The 19051-nt window shown below is 33.7% G+C and overlaps 1 protein-coding gene across 4 annotated transcripts in view; it reads right to left on the bottom strand.

Annotated features, from left to right (window-relative positions):
* Positions 1 to 185: 185 nt before the first annotated feature.
* si:dkey-172j4.3 (diacylglycerol kinase eta) overlaps positions 186 to 19051 on the bottom strand; it is a 69100-nt gene continuing 50234 nt past the window's right edge. For all 4 annotated transcript variants that reach the window (XM_058623636.1, XM_058623638.1, XM_058623637.1 and 1 more), the window contains 6 exons: positions 17949 to 18112; positions 16688 to 16793; positions 16189 to 16278; positions 15613 to 15726; positions 4026 to 4143; positions 186 to 3502 (listed from right to left, as the gene is read on the bottom strand). In XM_058623636.1, the coding sequence (XP_058479619.1) occupies positions 3450 to 3502; positions 4026 to 4143; positions 15613 to 15726; positions 16189 to 16278; positions 16688 to 16793; positions 17949 to 18112 (645 nt within the window). In that variant the 3' untranslated portion in view covers positions 186 to 3449. The remainder of the gene's footprint in view (positions 3503 to 4025; positions 4144 to 15612; positions 15727 to 16188; positions 16279 to 16687; positions 16794 to 17948; positions 18113 to 19051) is intronic.

Below are 19051 nucleotides of genomic sequence, written 5' to 3'. Positions count from 1 at the left end.
CATTCTTTTTTTGACTTGTAAAGGGACCTGTCCATAAATAGCAACATAGTGCGGTCACAAAACATACATTTTCATTAAAAAGATGTAATAAGGCATCAAAAAGTTAAATCATGCTTCTCAGTCAATCATCTTTCAATTGTTGCAAACTTTCCAAGTATGAAGAAGAATGAACACATGACACCAGATTCACACTTCAATGATTCATTTAATCTCCAAAAGTTTGAGCTGACGTCGTCGTCGTTACACACTGCACACAATGACACAATAAAACACCTCGTGCAACATCGAGTCCAACACTGTCCACACAGTCTGTTTCACATCAGGGGGTGAGGATTCATGAAGTCATCAATGTTGTTTCAGTTTCTTCCCTGAAAGAGTCTCAGTCTAAAATGTCTTTTTCCCCGTTGAAAACTACAAATTATGTATATTATTATTTTTCTGAAAAGAAAAAAACAACAATGAAAAAAATCATGAGTCAAGTTAACATTTAAACTCGTTAAAGTAACTTTGACCACAAAAGACTGTTTGTGTCAAGTTTTTAGCATAACAAATTACCAACGAAATCAAAACCGTTACAGAAAAGATTCAGTAAATACAGACTGTACATGACATCTTTATTTTATTTTTTTTTTTTAAATAATAACACTGGACAATTTCACTAACTTTGGCTTAAAGTTGGAATAATTTTATCAAGTCATTTTCTTAATCCTAATCGAAAGACTTTTCAGAGACAGTGATGTGGCAGTGGAACGGCACAGTCGTACTGGTGTTCAATGGCAGAATGTTACCTTTTGATTAGATATATTACATTTCACCCACACACTCATCTGTGTATGTTGGACATAAATAAAGGTTTTCATCATTAAATCAATAAAAAATAAACTCTCGTAAACCACGTGATTCACACACACATACAGTAAAATGTACTTTCCCTCCCGTTAAGTTTGCGTCTTTGTAAAGTGCAAGGCAAGATACAGTAAACTTTGAAATGTACGACATACGACTTTTGCATCTGAAGCGCAAGTAGCTCACACACTCTCACACACTCACACACACCTGTATGTCTCGTAATCCACTAAACTCTGTATAAACTTGGCACGACACCACTAAAGCCTCTAAGGTGTAGAGCGTAAAGCTGGCACACTATGGATACAGTAGCACAATCCTACCAGATCTAAACACGTACAAATGCCTCACAGTAGCTCCGCCCATGATTTAAAAAAAAGTATGAATGACAAAGAAAATCAATTAAAAAATTTCAAGTGGACAAGAATTGAAGAATCAGTGGAATGACCCTTTACAAGTCACCAAAACTGAGTCGTATTATTTTTAACAGTTTGGACCAGCTTTTGTATAAGCCGTAATCCCCTGCACGGCTAACTGGTTGTAAACATTTGTAGCTTGTATTTTATGGCGTTCTAATTTGTGACTGAATTAAAATAGGGGATATATAAATTCACAACACGTTTAGCCTAGCTTATGTTTAAGATAGCCATGGTTTGAGAGTTAAAAAAAATATTTTAATGAAACGTTGGCTAATAAAACCCTTTTCTTTGTTCACTGTTGCTAGCCTACTTCTTTGCTAGGCTATTTTTCTCTTAACTCGGTGCAAAAAAAACGCAAATATCACATCCAAACCTCAACAAAAGGTACTTTATATAAGATGGCTAACAAAAACGTTTTTTTCTTGCTAACTGACTGTTGCTAGCTTCCTTTTTTTTGTTTCCTCTCTTAACTAGGGGCAAAAAAAACACCATAAAATATGCAAATGTTGTCATTTATCTTGAACAAAGGCCGCAAAAAGTAAAATATGGGAAGTTGTAAAGGATAATTTCAGTGAAATCTGGAAAGAACTTGTCAACGTTTTCTAGCTACGTCCAAAGGTACGCAAGGATATTTCAAGTTTCTGTTTTAGCTGCAGTAAGGTCACATTATACAGTATATTTATATATATATAATTATTTAGTTTTTCTCCAGTGTTTTCTTTTTGTTAATTGATTAACTTTCCAATGAGTACATTAGAAAATCTTTTTTAAAAAAAAGATAAAAAGGTGGGAAAAAACAAACAAAAAAGTTCACGCAGCTGCCACTGTGAGGCGCTAGAGGGTGAAGTTTTCATGCAGGGACACAGATCAGCAGTAATTGGCTTGGATTATAAACACAGTGGCTCAGGAGTTTGTTGGGGGTGGGCGCAGCAAAGCCAGAGCAGCTTCACAGATTAGCATTGTGAAAATAAGATATACAAAAAAATAGATATAATATATATATTTGTCATAATTATAATAAAAGCTTTTTAAACCACAGACGAGGCAAAAATAATAATAATAATAATAATAATAATAATGATCTAATATCCACCGACTCTTATTCTTATAATATACAAGTACAATCAAAAAATATGGCAAATGAAGATTAATATTCTGCGTAGCTGCAAAGTTTTGTTGATGCTTCTTCTGTAAACGGATTAAAATCTGAGTCATTTCACCTTGAAATGATCCTGAAAAATAAGTGAAATGAACAAACTCCTCCCACTTAAGTCACATTTTTAAGATCCAACAGATGTACCGTGTGTGTATATATATATATATACATATATACGTATATGTATGTATATATATAATCTTTTTTTCTTCTTTTTTTTAATCCAGCAGTCGGATCTCTTCACTGGAATACAGATGAAATGACTCATCGTCAAGAACAATAGTTTTTGCTGCATAGTCACACGACAGCCGACTAACAACCACTTTAGAACCACAACAATAAAACTTTTGTGAAATCATATTTGTATTATCATTAGAACATCAGCTTTTTTTTTGTTTGTTTGGTTTTTTTTTTTATCAGGTAAATACAAGTCCACACAAATACATTCCTCTGTATATTTTTTGCAACATTTAAGAGAAGTTCAGTAGACGATAAGTTTGAGATGTTTCAGTTTGTTCCGTTTCGTTGCCGTTGAAGTTCTCATGGCAGTAGCAACAACGAATAAATACTCTTAAGAAAGATTTAAAAAAAAAAAAATGTTTCCTTTAAACGTATATTCATAATTTTCCAAAACAAAACAATTAAAGTAACAAAGAATTGCAATATAATTTAGATATAAAACAGGATGGCTGCACTCGACATGCAAGGAGCGCCACGTAAACATTGTCAACGAAAGAGTTAGTGCCGTCGTTCCACGCCTCCCTCGTCCCGCTGCTTGATTTGCTTTTAGCCACGCCCACTTCCTAGCTCAAGCAGGTTCGACAGAACCAAAACGCAGATGGTGAAGCGATGCTGTGCAAAGCCAAGGCCCATCAAAGAAAGTTCAACAACACCCGGGAAAAATGGCAAAATAAAAAGGACATAGTTTTCCTTTTCCTCCTCACGGCCACTGAGCATCGAGGTCAGAGGTCAGAAGGGAGGAGATGCTCCTCACCCCTGGGTTTCTCAGGAGAATAGGAGGCAGGACATCAATTACCCGAGGAATCTGCTTCACCAACGCCACCTTTGACTTCCCATGTTCCTGCAGAGACAAAAAATAAAACTCACAAATTGTGCAAATTATTTTAAAAACGTAATATCAACAAATCAAAAGAAATGTCTGCCATTTTATGGATAAGTTCCTGTTTTTAGATACTTTGCCAAACTACCAACAAATGCTTGGATCGGGCCAAATCCAGATCCCGCAGTAGGAAAACAGCAGTAACAACACACACGGTAAGTGTTAGAATTGACGTGATCGCAGCATAGGATGAGAGTGAAATTATATCCAGTGTCCACTGGAGATTTTTTTAGATTTGGTAAAATTTTCTTTACTTTTCAGTTGAGATGTTTTAAATAATCTCCATAAATTTAAGTTTTAATTACTTTACCATAAAATGTCTTGATTCACTTACAAATTCAAAGGGAGATTGGTGTGACAGATCTGGCTGTAAACTATCGATAGTTTACCATCTTTAAAAAGTGAGTCCCCGTAAAGAAAGTTTAGCCAACACTGATTTAAATGTTGTGGTTTGGGGACTTTGTCCTCCGTCTCCATCTTTTACCTGAGAGAGAGCTGTTGGACTTCTGCTTGTGGAGCTTCTCTCTCTCCTTCTTCACCTTGGGAATGATTTTCAGTTTCATGCTGCTGCTGCCGGTCTTACTGCTGATCCTCACCAAGTCCTGAACAAGAAACACATCACTGGAGTCACTGCAAGGACTATCCAATGCTAGCAATTTTGGCAAAGTGGTGGATGTGTGTTCCTGCGACCTCTACGATGAAAGAGCAACTGTTTTCTGCAGTGGGAAATAATGCATCAAAGCACAGGGCCAGCATTCTGAGCATGTTGAAATGCTGACTTTCATTCATTGAAACCACATGCTCATTTAAACTCACATACACTCACAATCTCCTAGCAGTAGACATGGACAGGCACATCAGCAACAAAAATGTTGTATTTACATCTTTTTCAAAGATCATTTAAAAACTGTGGTGAAGCATTTTTCTTTACTTAAACTGACTGCCAAAGATTTTTCTTTGAATGCTGAAAGCTGCTGTGCCAGCACTGCTCACCTTTGAGAAGTTTGTGTTTGTTGATTAGTTTTGATTCTCTGTTTAATCTTGTGACTTTACTGTTTTGAGTGAAGTTTAGGCCCAAAGAACTGATTCTGAAAGTGAAGTTGTACAACCTAAAGCTAAAGGTATATTTTGTTATATAGGGACTTAAGTTAAGTTATGTCTTAGATGCCGTCTGTACTTATGTGTTTTCAAATTTTATTGAGATGTAATTTATTTATATATGCATTGCCAAAATATGTCCGGAAATGTACACTCACACAATTAAAATGTTTGTTTTTATAAATCCAGTTGTTTGTTCTCTGTCAAATGATGTGGTCCAAAATGAGTCAAAAAAGTCATCGTATAGTATGTCGTCCAAAATTAGTCAAAAAAGTCATAGTATAGTATGTCGTCCAAAATCGATCAAAAAAGTGATAGTATAGTATGTCGCACAAAATCGATCAAAAAAGTCATAGTATAGTATGTCGTCCAAAATGTGACAAAAAAGTCATAGTATAGTATATTGTCCAAAATGAGTCAAAAAAGTCATAGTATAGTATATTGTCCAAAATGAGTCAAAAAAGTCATAGTATAGTATGTCGCCCAAAATCGATCAAAAAAGTGATAGTATAGTATGTCGCACAAAATCGATCAAAAAAGTCATAGTATAGTATGTCGTCCAAAATGTGACAAAAAAGTCATAGTATAGTATGTCGTCCAAAATGTGACAAAAAAGTCATAGTATAGTATGTCGTCCAAAATCGATCAAAAAAGTGATAGTATAGTAAGTCGTCCAAAATGAGTTAAAAAAGTCATAGGATAGTATGTCGTCCAAAATGTGACAAAAAAGTCATAGTATAGTATGTCGTCCAAAATGAGTCAAAAAAGTCATAGTATAGTATGTCGTCCAAAATGAGTCAAAAAAGTCAGAGTATAGTATGTCGTCCAAAATGAGTCAAAAAAGTCATAGTATAGTATGTCGTCCAAAATGTGACAAAAAAGTCATAGTATAGTATATTGTCCAAAATGAGTCAAAAAAGTCATAGTATAGTATATTGTCCAAAATGAGTCAAAACAGTCATAGTATAGTATATTGTCCAAAATGAGTCAAAAAAGTCATAGTATAGTATGTCGTCCAAAATGAGTCAAAAAAGTCATAGTATAGTATGTCGTCCAAAATGAGTCAAAAAAGTCATAGTATAGTATGTCGTCCAAAATGAGTCAAAAAAGTCATAGTATAGTATGTCGTCCAAAATGAGTCAAAAAAGTCATAGTATAGTATGTCGTCCAAAATGTGACAAAAAAGTCATAGTATAGTATATTGTCCAAAATGAGTCAAAAAAGTCATAGTATAGTATGTCGTCCTAAATCGATCAAAAAAGTCATAGTATAGTATGTCGTCCAAAATTAGTCAAAAAAGTCATAGTATAGTATGTCGTCCAAAATCAGTCAAATAAGTCATAGTATAGTATGTCGTCCAAAATTAGTCAAAAAAGTCATAGTATAGTAGTTCGTCAAAAATCGATCAAAAAAGTCATCGTATAGTATGTCGTCCAAAATCGATCAAAAAAGTCATAGTATAGTATGTCGTCCAAAATGAGTCAAAAAAGTCATAGTATAGTATATTGTCCAAAATTAGTCAAAAAAGTCATAGTATAGTATGTCGTCCAAAATGAGTCAAAAAAGTCATAGTATAGTATGTCGTCCAAAATTAGTCAAAAAAGTCATAGTATAGTATGTCGTCCAAAATGAGTCAAAAAAGTCAGAGTATAGTATGTCGTCCAAAATGAGTCAAAAAAGTCATAGTATAGTATGTCGTCCAAAATGTGACAAAAAAGTCATAGTATAGTATATTGTCCAAAATGAGTCAAAAAAGTCATAGTATAGTATATTGTCCAAAATGAGTCAAAACAGTCATAGTATAGTATATTGTCCAAAATTAGTCAAAAAAGTCATAGTATAGTATGTCGTCCAAAATGAGTCAAAAAAGTCATAGTATAGTATGTCGTCCAAAATTAGTCAAAAAAGTCATAGTATAGTATGTCGTCCAAAATGAGTCAAAAAAGTCAGAGTATAGTATGTTGTCCAAAATGAGTCAAAAAAGTCATAGTATAGTATGTCGTCCAAAATGTGACAAAAAAGTCATAGTAAAGTATATTGTCCAAAATGAGTCAAAAAAGTCATAGTATAGTATGTCGTCCTAAATCGATCAAAAAAGTCATAGTATAGTATGTCGTCCAAAATGAGTCAAAAAAGTCATAGTATAGTATGTCGTCCAAAATCAGTCAAATAAGTCATAGTATAGTATGTCGTCCAAAATGAGTCAAAAAAGTCATAGTATAGTATGTCGTCCAAAATTAGTCAAAAAAGTCATAGTATAGTATGTCGTCAAAAATCGATCAAAAAAGTCATCGTATAGTATGTCGTCCAAAATCGATCAAAAAAGTCATAGTATAGTATGTCGTCCAAAATGAGTCAAAAAAGTCATAGTATAGTATATTGTCCAAAATTAGTCAAAAAAGTCATAGTATAGTATGTCGTCCAAAATGAGTCAAAAAAGTCATAGTATAGTATGTCGTCCAAAATCGATCAAAAAAGTCATAGTATAGTATGCGGTCCAAAATGAGTCAAAAAAGTCATAGTATAGTATGTCGTCCAAAATCGATCAAAAAAGTCATAGTATAGTATGTCGTCCAAAATGAGTCAAAAAAGTCATAGTATAGTATGTCGTCCAAAATGAGTCAAAAAAGTCAGAGTATAGCATGTCGTCCAAAATGTGACAAAAAAGTCATAGTATAGTATATTGTCCAAAATGAGTCAAAAAAGTCATAGTATAGTATGTCATCCAAAATTAGTCAAAAAAGTCATAGTATAGTATGTCGTCCAAAATCGATCAAAAAAGTGATAGTATAGTATGTCGCACAAAATCGATCAAAAAAGTCATAGTATAGTATGTCGTCCAAAATGTGACAAAAAAGTCATAGTATAGTATGTCGTCCAAAATTAGTCAAAAAAGTCATAGTATAGTATGTCGTCCAAAATCGATCAAAAAAGTCATAGTATGTCATGTCGTCCAAAATGAGTCAAAAAAGTCATAGTATAGTATGTCGTCCAAAATGAGTCAAAAAAGTCAGAGTATAGTATGTCGTCCAAAATGTGACAAAAAAGTCAGAGTATAGTATATTGTCCAAAATGAGTCAAAAAAGTCATAGTATGTCGTCCTAAATCGATCAAAAAAGTCATAGTATAGTATGTCGTCCAAAATGAGTCAAAAAAGTCATAGTATAGTATGTCGTCCAAAATGAGTCAAAAAAGTCAGAGTATAGTATGTCGTCCAAAATGTGACAAAAAAGTCATAGTATAGTATATTGTCCAAAATGAGTCAAAAAAGTCATAGTATAGTATGTCGTCCAAAATGAGTCAAAAAAGTCATAGTATAGTATGTCGTCCAAAATGAGTCAAAAAAGTCATAGTATAGTATGTCGTCCAAAATCGATCAAAAAAGTCATAGTATAGTATGTCGTCCAAAATGAGTCAAAAAAGTCATAGTATAGTATGTCGTCCAAAATTAGTCAAAAAAGTCATAGTATAGTATGTCGTCCTAAATCGATCAAAAAAGTCATAGTATAGTTTGTCGTCCAAAATCAGTCAAAAAAGTCATAGTATAGTATGTCGTCCAAAATCTATCAAAAAAGGTCATAGTATAGTATGTCGTCAAAAATCGATCAAAAAAGTCATCGTATAGTATGTCGTCCAAAATCGATCAAAAAAGTCATAGTATAGTATATTGTCCAAAATTAGTCAAAAAAGTCATAGTATAGTATGTCGTCCAAAATGAGTCAAAAAAGTCATAGTATAGTATGTCGTCCAAAATGAGTCAAAAAAGTCATAGTATAGGATATTGTCCAAAATGAGTCAAAAAAGTCATAGTATAGTATGTCGTCCAAAATCGATCAAAAAAGTCATAGTATAGTATGTCGTCCAAAATGAGTCAAAAAAGTCATAGTATAGTATGTCGTCCAAAATGAGTCAAAACAGTCATAGTATAGTATATTGTCCAAAATGAGTCAAAACAGTCATAGTATAGTATGTCGTCCAAAATGAGTCAAAAAAGTCATAGTATAGTATGTCGTCCAAAATGAGTCAAAAAAGTCATAGTATAGTATGTCGTCCTAAATCGATCAAAAAAGTCATAGTATAGTATGTCGTCCAAAATGAGTCAAAAAAGTCATAGTATAGTATGTCGTCCAAAATCAGTCAAATAAGTCATAGTATAGTATGTCGTCCAAAATGAGTCAAAAAAGTCATAGTATAGTATGTCGTCCAAAATTAGTCAAAAAAGTCATAGTATAGTAGTTCGTCAAAAATCGATCAAAAAAGTCATCGTATAGTATGTCGTCCAAAATCGATCAAAAAAGTCATAGTATAGTATGTCGTCCAAAATGAGTCAAAAAAGTCATAGTATAGTATATTGTCCAAAATTAGTCAAAAAAGTCATAGTATAGTATGTCGTCCAAAATGAGTCAAAAAAGTTATAGTATAGTATGTCGTCCAAAATCGATCAAAAAAGTCATAGTATAGTATGTCGTCCAAAATGAGTCAAAAAAGTCATAGTATAGTATATTGTCCAAAATTAGTCAAAAAAGTCATAGTATAGTATGTCGTCCAAAATGAGTCAAAAAAGTTATAGTATAGTATGTCGTCCAAAATTAGTCAAAAAAGTCATAGTATAGTATGTCGTCCAAAATGAGTCAAAAAAGTCAGAGTATAGTATGTCGTCCAAAATTAGTCAAAAAAGTCATAGTATAGTATGTCGTCCAAAATGTGACAAAAAAGTCATAGTATAATATATTGTCCAAAATGAGTCAAAAATGTCATAGTATAGTATATTGTCCAAAATGAGTCAAAACAGTCATAGTATAATATATTGTCCAAAATTAGTCAAAAAAGTCATAGTATAGTATGTCGTCCAAAATGAGTCAAAAAAGTCATAGTATAGTATGTCGTCCAAAATGAGTCAAAAAAGTCATAGTATAGTATGTCGTCCAAAATGAGTCAAAAAAGTCATAGTATAGTATGTCGTCCAAAATGAGTCAAAAAAGTCATAGTATAGGATATTGTCCAAAATGAGTCAAAAAAGTCATAGTATAGTATGTCGTCCAAAATCGATCAAAAAAGTCATAGTATAGTATGTCGTCCAAAATGAGTCAAAAAAGTCATAGTATAGTATGTCGTCCAAAATGAGTCAAAACAGTCATAGTATAGTATATTGTCCAAAATGAGTCAAAACAGTCATAGTATAGTATGTCGTCCAAAATGAGTCAAAAAAGTCATAGTATAGTATGTCGTCCAAAATGAGTCAAAAAAGTCATAGTATAGTATGTCGTCCAAAATGAGTCAAAAAAGTCATAGTATAGTATGTCGTCCTAAATCGATCAAAAAAGTCATAGTATAGTATGTCGTCCAAAATGAGTCAAAAAAGTCATAGTATAGTATGTCGTCCAAAATCAGTCAAATAAGTCATAGTATAGTATGTCGTCCAAAATGAGTCAAAAAAGTCATAGTATAGTATGTCGTCCAAAATTAGTCAAAAAAGTCATAGTATAGTAGTTCGTCAAAAATCGATCAAAAAAGTCATCGTATAGTATGTCGTCCAAAATCGATCAAAAAAGTCATAGTATAGTATGTCGTCCAAAATGAGTCAAAAAAGTCATAGTATAGTATATTGTCCAAAATTAGTCAAAAAAGTCATAGTATAGTATGTCGTCCAAAATGAGTCAAAAAAGTTATAGTATAGTATGTCGTCCAAAATCGATCAAAAAAGTCATAGTATAGTATGTCGTCCAAAATGAGTCAAAAAAGTCATAGTATAGTATATTGTCCAAAATTAGTCAAAAAAGTCATAGTATAGTATGTCGTCCAAAATGAGTCAAAAAAGTTATAGTATAGTATGTCGTCCAAAATTAGTCAAAAAAGTCATAGTATAGTATGTCGTCCAAAATGAGTCAAAAAAGTCAGAGTATAGTATGTCGTCCAAAATTAGTCAAAAAAGTCATAGTATAGTATGTCGTCCAAAATGTGACAAAAAAGTCATAGTATAATATATTGTCCAAAATGAGTCAAAAATGTCATAGTATAGTATATTGTCCAAAATGAGTCAAAACAGTCATAGTATAATATATTGTCCAAAATTAGTCAAAAAAGTCATAGTATAGTATGTCGTCCAAAATGAGTCAAAAAAGTCATAGTATAGTATGTCGTCCAAAATGAGTCAAAAAAGTCATAGTATAGTATGTCGTCCAAAATGAGTCAAAAAAGTCATAGTATAGTATGTCGTCCAAAATGAGTCAAAAAAGTCATAGTATAGTATGTCGTCCAAAATGTGACAAAAAAGTCATAGTATAGTATATTGTCCAAAATGAGTCACAAAAGGCATAGTATAGTATGTCGTCCTAAATCGATCAAAAAAGTCATAGTATAGTATGTCGTCCAAAATGAGTCAAAAAAGTCATAGTATAGTATGTCGTCCAAAATCAGTCAAATAAGTCATAGTATAGTATGTCGTCAAAAATCGATCAAAAAAGTCATCGTATAGTATGTCGTCCAAAATCGATCAAAAAAGTCATAGTATAGTATGTCGTCCAAAATGAGTCAAAAAAGTCATAGTATAGTATATTGTCCAAAATTAGTCAAAAAAGTCATAGTATAGTATGTCGTCCAAAATGAGTCAAAAAAGTCATAGTATAGTATGTCGTCCAAAATCGATCAAAAAAGTCATAGTATAGTATGTCGTCCAAAATGAGTCAAAAAAGTCATAGTATAGTATGTCGTCCAAAATCGATCAAAAAAGTCATAGTATAGTATGTCGTCCAAAATGAGTCAAAAAAGTCATAGTATAGTATGTCGTCCAAAATGAGTCAAAAAAGTCAGAGTATAGCATGTCGTCCAAAATGTGACAAAAAAGTCATAGTATAGTATATTGTCCAAAATGAGTCAAAAAAGTCATAGTATAGTATGTCGTCCAAAATTAGTCAAAAAAGTCATAGTATAGTATGTCGTCCAAAATCGATCAAAAAAGTCATAGTATAGTATGTCGCACAAAATCGATCAAAAAAGTCATAGTATAGTATGTCGTCCAAAATGTGACAAAAAAGTCATAGTATAGTATGTCGTCCAAAATTAGTCAAAAAAGTCATAGTATAGTATGTCGTCCAAAATCGATCAAAAAAGTCATAGTATAGTATGTCGTCCAAAATGAGTCAAAAAAGTCATAGTATAGTATGTCGTCCAAAATGAGTCAAAAAAGTCATAGTATAGTATGTCGTCCAAAATCGATCAAAAAAGTCATAGTATAGTATGTCGTCCAAAATGAGTCAAAAAAGTCATAGTATAGTATGTCGTCCAAAATGAGTCAAAAAAGTCATAGTATAGTATATTGTCCAAAATGAGTCAAAACAGTCATAGTATAGTATGTCGTCCAAAATTAGTCAAAAAAGTCATAGTATAGTATGTCGTCCAAAATTAGTCAAAAAAGTCATAGTATAGTATGTCGTCCAAAATTAGTCAAAAAAGTCATAGTATAGTATGTCGTCCAAAATGAGTCAAAAAAGTCATAGTATAGTATGTCGTCCAAAATGAGTCAAAAAAGTCATAGTATAGTATGTCGTCCAAAATCGATCAAAAAAGTCATAGTATAGTATGTCGCACAAAATCGATCAAAAAAGTCATAGTATAGTATGTCGTCCAAAATGTGACAAAAAAGTCATAGTATAGTATGTCATCCAAAATTAGTCAAAAAAGTCATAGTATAGTATGTCGTCCAAAATCGATCAAAAAAGTCATAGTATAGTATGTCGTCCAAAATGAGTCAAAAAAGTCATAGTATAGTATGTCGTCCAAAATGAGTCAAAAAAGTCATAGTATAGTATGTCGTCCAAAATCGATCAAAAAAGTCATAGTATAGTATGTCGTCCAAAATGAGTCAAAAAAGTCATAGTATAGTATGTCGTCCAAAATGAGTCAAAAAAGTCATAGTATAGTATATTGTCCAAAATGAGTCAAAACAGTCATAGTATAGTATGTCGTCCAAAATTAGTCAAAAAAGTCATAGTATAGTATGTCGTCCAAAATTAGTCAAAAAAGTCATAGTATAGTATGTCGTCCAAAATTAGTCAAAAAAGTCATAGTATAGTATGTCGTCCAAAATGAGTCAAAAAAGTCATAGTATAGTATGTCGTCCAAAATGAGTCAAAAAAGTCATAGTATAGTATGTCGTCCAAAATCGATCAAAAAAGTCATAGTATAGTATGTCGTCCAAAATGAGTCAAAAAAGTCATAGTAAAGTATGTCGTCCAAAATGAGTCAAAAAAGTCATAGTATAGTATGTCGTCCTAAATCGATCAAAAAAGTCATAGTATAGTATGTCGTCCAAAATCAGTCAAAAAAGTCATAGTATGTCGTCCAAAATCGATCAAAAAAGGTCATAGTATAGTATGTCGTCAAAAATCGATCAAAAAAGTCATCGTATAGTATGTCGTCCAAAATGAGTCAAAAAAGTCATAGTATAGTATGTCGTCCAAAATGAGTCAAAACAGTCATAGTATAGTATATTGTCCAAAATGAGTCAAAACAGTCATAGTATAGTATGTCGTCCAAAATGAGTCAAAAAAGTCAGAGTATAGTATGTCGTCCAAAATGTGACAAAAAAGTCATAGTATAGTATATTGTCCAAAATGAGTCAAAAAAGTCATAGTATAGTATGTCGTCCAAAATGAGTCAAAAAAGTCATAGTATAGTATGTCGTCCAAAATGAGTCAAAAAAGTCATAGTATAGTATGTCGTCCAAAATCGATCAAAAAAGTCATAGTATAGTATGTCGTCCAAAATGAGTCAAAAAAGTCATAGTATAGTATGTCGTCCAAAATGAGTCAAAACAGTCATAGTATAGTATATTGTCCAAAATGAGTCAAAACAGTCATAGTATAGTATGTCGTCCAAAATGAGTCAAAAAAGTCATAGTATAGTATGTCGTCCAAAATTAGTCAAAAAAGTCATAGTATAGTATGTCGTCCAAAATGAGTCAAAAAAGTCATAGTATAGTATGTCGTCCAAAATGTGACAAAAAAGTCATAGTATAGTATATTGTCCAAAATGAGTCAAAAAAGTCATAGTATAGTATGTCGTCCTAAATCGATCAAAAAAGTCATAGTATAGTATGTTGTCCAAAATCAGTCAAAAAAGTCATAGTATAGTATGTTGTCCAAAATCGATCAAAAAAGTCATAGTATAGTATGTCGTCAAAAATCGATCAAAAAAGTCATCGTATAGTATGTCGTCCAAAATCGATCAAAAAAGTCATAGTATAGTATGTCGTCCAAAATGAGTCAAAAAAGTCATAGTATAGTATATTGTCCAAAATTAGTCAAAAAAGTCATAGTATAGTATGTCGTCCAAAATGAGTCAAAAAAGTCATAGTATAGTATGTCGTCCAAAATGAGTCAAAAAAGTCATAGTATAGTATGTCGTCCAAAATGTGACAAAAAAGTCATAGTATAGGATATTGTCCAAAATGAGTCAAAAAAGTCATAGTATAGTATGTCGTCCAAAATCAGTCAAAAAAGTCATAGTATAGTATGTCGTCCAAAATCGATCAAAAAAGTCATAGTATAGTATGTCGTCCAAAATCGATCAAAAAAGTCATAGTATAGTATGTCGTCCAAAATGAGTCAAAAAAGTCAGAGTATAGTATGTCGTCCAAAATGTGACAAAAAAGTCATAGTATAGTATGTCGTCCAAAATTAGTCAAAAAAGTCATAGTATAGTATGTCGTCCAAAATCGATCAAAAAAGTCATAGTATAGTATATCGTCCAAAATGAGTCAAAAAAGTCATAGTATAGTATGTCGTCCAAAATGAGTCAAAAAAGTCAGAGTATAGTATGTCGTCCAAAATGTGACAAAAAAGTCATAGTATAGTATATTGTCCAAAATGAGTCAAAAAAGTCATAGTATAGTATGTCGTCCAAAATTAGTCAAAAAAGTCATAGTATAGTATGTCGTCCAAAATCGATCAAAAAAGTGATAGTATAGTATGTCGCACAAAATCGATCAAAAAAGTCATAGTATAGTATGTCGTCCAAAATTAGTCAAAAAAGTCATAGTATAGTATGTCGTCCAAAATCGATCAAAAAAGTCATAGTATAGTATGTCGTCCAAAATGAGTCAAAAAAGTCATAGTATAGTATGTCGTCCAAAATGAGTCAAAAAAGTCATAGTATAGTATGTCGTCCAAAATGGATCAAAAAAGTCATAGTATAGTATGTCGTCCAAAATGAGTCAAAAAAGTCATAGTATAGTATGTCATCCAAAATGAGTCAAAAAAGTCAGAGTATAGTATGTCGTCCAAAATGAGTCAAAAAAGTCATAGTATAGTATGTCGTCCAAAATGTGACAAAAAAGTCATAGTATAGTATATTGTCCAAAATGAGTCAAAAAAGTCATAGTATAGTATATTGTCCAAAATTAGTCAAAAAAGTCATAGTATAGTATGTCGTCCAAAATTTGTCAAAAAAGTCATAGTATAGTATGTCGTCCAAAATCGATCAAAAAAGTGATAGTATAGTATGTCGCACAAAATCGATCAAAAAAGTCATAGTATAGTATGTCGTCCAAAATCACTCAAAAAAGTCATAGTATAGTATGTCGTCCAAAATGAGTCAAAAAAAGTCCCATTATAGTATGTCGTTCAAAATCGATCAGAATAGTCAAAGTATAGTATGTTGTCCAAAATGAGACAAAACCCTCACAAATAGGGAGGACACGCAAACTCAATGCAGAAAGGCCCTTGTTCCAACCTGGGCTTGAACCCGGGTGTTCTTGCTGCAAAGGCAAGAGTGCTAACCACTACACAACCATGTGGCCCATAGTTGAGTATGTCATCCAAACTTTGACAAAAAAGTCATACTATAGTATGTCGTCCACAATTTGACAAATTTTTGATTGAATTTTTGTGACATTTTGGACACCATACCATGTTGTTTTTGGCGGACTTTGGACGCCTTTCAACAGTTGTGGACAGGACAGATTGTGCACTCACCTCCTCTGAGCACTGCATGAGTGGAGAAATCCAGTGAATGTCGTCCAGCTTGTGAAGCTCAGCACTGAGGCTGTTCAGAGTTGACCGAAGCTCCTCCTCCTCTGGAGAACCCGACTGAGGAACAAGCAGACATTGTTTTTTATCAGGTGTCCTGTGATATTTGATCATTTTAGCCAGATTTAAGTGTGTCCTCTTCCCGCCAGACTATTATTTTGAAACATCATCCCATGCAAAATTAGCTCTGTAATTGCAAATGCTTTCAAAATAAAACCGTCATCTTTAGTAAAATGAATAAATGCATTCACCTGGTCGATTCATTTAAAAGGTGCAGTTTGTAAAATTTAGCTGAAATCAATTTAATTTTGCAGAAATTGAAGATTAAATAAGGTGTCATCAAGAGTTTTTCACTCTGTGTTTAAGGTAAAATTGGAGCATATTCTGTCTAAAGATTGATTTATTTTAATATATGTAATGATATTCATGTACAAAGTCATAAACATATGTCAGTGTAAATACTTAAATTCATCATCGGATGAAATTGTAAAATTGTAAAATTGAAAAATTGTAAACTCGTACCAACAGTTTTCCGTCCAGCATCATCCTTGTCTCGGCCTGAAGAACTTTACTGCTGTTGACGATTTCCACTGCCGTGCTGCGACTTAGACACTGAAAACACACATAGTCATACGTTAATATATGACTTTCTGGTTATAACCTATTACCATCTTTTATAGACTTGACAAAATTCTTCCTGATCTATTTAGACATACATATCTGTGCAAATAAAATACAATTAGTATTTAACAATAAGATTTTTTTTCCTTTTACATTTATCCCAATATTAAGATTTCATTGTTTTGTAATATAACAACATTCTTTTCTAACTTTTTAATGATAAAAAATTATACAAACATTTTTTTAACAACACTTATTTTATGTCTGACACTGAACCAGGCGTCAAAAAGAAGTGTCTCTAAACCGAAGACATGAAGATGAAAATCTGCACACTTTACGCGTCTGTTTCATCAAGTCAGTTCGGCCATCTGTCTGTCCATCTGTCCCCCCGGTGTCTTACCTCAGGGCTGGACAGTTTGGCCTCGGTGAGCACGAGGGCGGTGGCGTTGACGGCGTGAGCTAACTCCTGCTCCACCAGCTTGTGAGTCTTGGCTGCTTCACGAATTCTGTGGGACATAACAAGTTTTTTTATTTTTATTTTACCAGCTGAAAGAGTTCGTAATTATGGTCAATTGTCTCTTTGTGGTGACGAGACAAAAGCCTGGTTCCTTTTCTCTCTGCGTGGCATAAATGTAGAACCGTGACATAAATTCACTTTTTTTAAAAACACAGTTCATTCAAAATTCACGAAATTCTTTTGCGATAAAAAACAAAAACAAAACATTTTCTAAAAAGAAAAAAACAACAATTAATACCTGACCCAAGCGACTTAAAAATGCTAGCCTAGCCAAGGTATCTTTCTGTAGTAATTCCGCATTCTATTTACATCAAAACTCAGAAGTCGCAGCTGGATGTCGCCTCGTTCCAGAGAGAAGTCGGTGAAAGACAACTTGGAATCTGACCAACCATTTTTAGCAACATCCGTCGATAACAACCTCCACATGCTATTTGTACGACTAAAAATTAAACTGTACTTTGTGTACGACTGATTTACTGTGAGACAAATACGACAAAAGTGCTATTAACGATAAAAGTAGCAGTGTTTACGGTGTTGTGCGGAGTTCGGGGGCGTTCGGGGCGTTCCCGTTGAAGGCCCTCATTCCAGGACCTTGATATTTTCCGGTTTTTACAACAAATGTTTCTTACACCAATGAAAAAGTGACTTTAGTATGTTTGTGAGCCATTTTGAAGTGATTAAAACGCAATAATATTGTGTCTTGAGATTATTTTGGTCTGAAAAATAGTGACATATGTAAAAAATCATTCATATTTATCATTCTCTCAAACTTACACTTAATCTCTTTCTGTTTTATTTTAAGACTCAGTAGAAAAATCCCTTTTTGAGAATTCATCATATTTCTGAGGTTTCTGTTTTTGAAACCGTGAAAGAGGAATTCAGCTTTGAGAGACTCCAATGGTTTCGAAGTGTGAAACTGTGAAATTAAACGGCTCATCAGTGCTGCGGAGAAAAACTTTGCAAATAAGCGGGCTAATTGCAGTGGGAGAGAGCGATGCCCAAAACGTGGAGAAAACACTCCCTCCTGAGCCCTTTGTGTTTTCACACACGAGAAACAAACACTGCTCTACAATTCTACAGCAATAAAAGCAAGAGAGCAAACATCCGGCGTCTGTTAACTCTGCAGCGCTCGGCGGCCTCTTACTTGTTGATGAGCGTGTCGGCCACCATGCCGAGCTGCTGGACCTGAGCGCACTCCTCCTCCGTCAGATACTCCATGGATTGCTGGGAGTTGAGGCGTGGCCTTGAGGCGCGGTAGCTGTCAATCTTCCTCTTGTCCTCCCACGACTTCAGCGTGCTCTCGAATGCCTGCTCACACAAAGAGGGAGATTTAATTCATCCATTCATGCAGAGAAAATGAGATGTTTCTCTTCTAGTGGATCTAACAGGAGTTTGTACGAACACAAAGCCTCCCGCATGTCGTGACACATCTCATATGATCAACGTAAATTTCACTGTACAACCCGGATCGAATAAACTTGACGATGCTACATCATGAGCTGCGACGCACATTAGCAATGTCATCAACAAAGTCAACAACAGCATTAGCTACAGCAACATCACCAGCTATTACACAAGTTAGCGACATTATCAACTGTGACGCAAATTAGCTATGTCATCGCAAGTTATCAACGTTAGTCGTCAACAGCCGTGACACCAGTTAGCAACGCTTTATAGTTATGACGCAAGTTAGCAACTTCCGCTACATCAAGAGCTGTGACACCAGTTAGCAACATTATCAGCTACATCATTAGCTACAACACAAGTTAGTAACATTATCAGCTATGTCATCAGCTGTGGCGCAAATTAGAAATCTTATCAACCGTGACACAAGTTAGCAACATTATCAGCTACATCAGCTGTGACACCTGTTAGCAACATTATCAGGTACATCAGCTGTGACACCTGTTAGCAACATTATCAGCTACATCAGCTGTGACACCAGTTAGCAACATTATCAGCTACATCAGCTGTGACACCTGTTAGCAACATTATCAGCTACCTCATCAGCTGTGGCGCAAATTAGCAACCTTATCAACCGTGACACAAGTTAGCAACATTATCAGTTACATCAGCTGTGACACCTGTTAGCAACATTATCAGCTACATAATTAGCTGTGACACAAGTTAGCAACATTATCAGCTACATCAGCTGTGACACCTGTTAGCAACATTATCAGCTACATCAGCTGTGACACCAGTTATCAACATTATCAGCTACATCATTAGCTACAACACAAGTTAGCA

Source organism: Solea solea, chromosome 3 (genome assembly GCF_958295425.1).
Source record: "Solea solea chromosome 3, fSolSol10.1, whole genome shotgun sequence".
Taxonomy (NCBI): domain Eukaryota; kingdom Metazoa; phylum Chordata; class Actinopteri; order Pleuronectiformes; family Soleidae; genus Solea; species Solea solea.
Note: the sequence above shows the minus strand (reverse complement) of the source record. Positions and strands in the feature narration are given on the sequence as shown.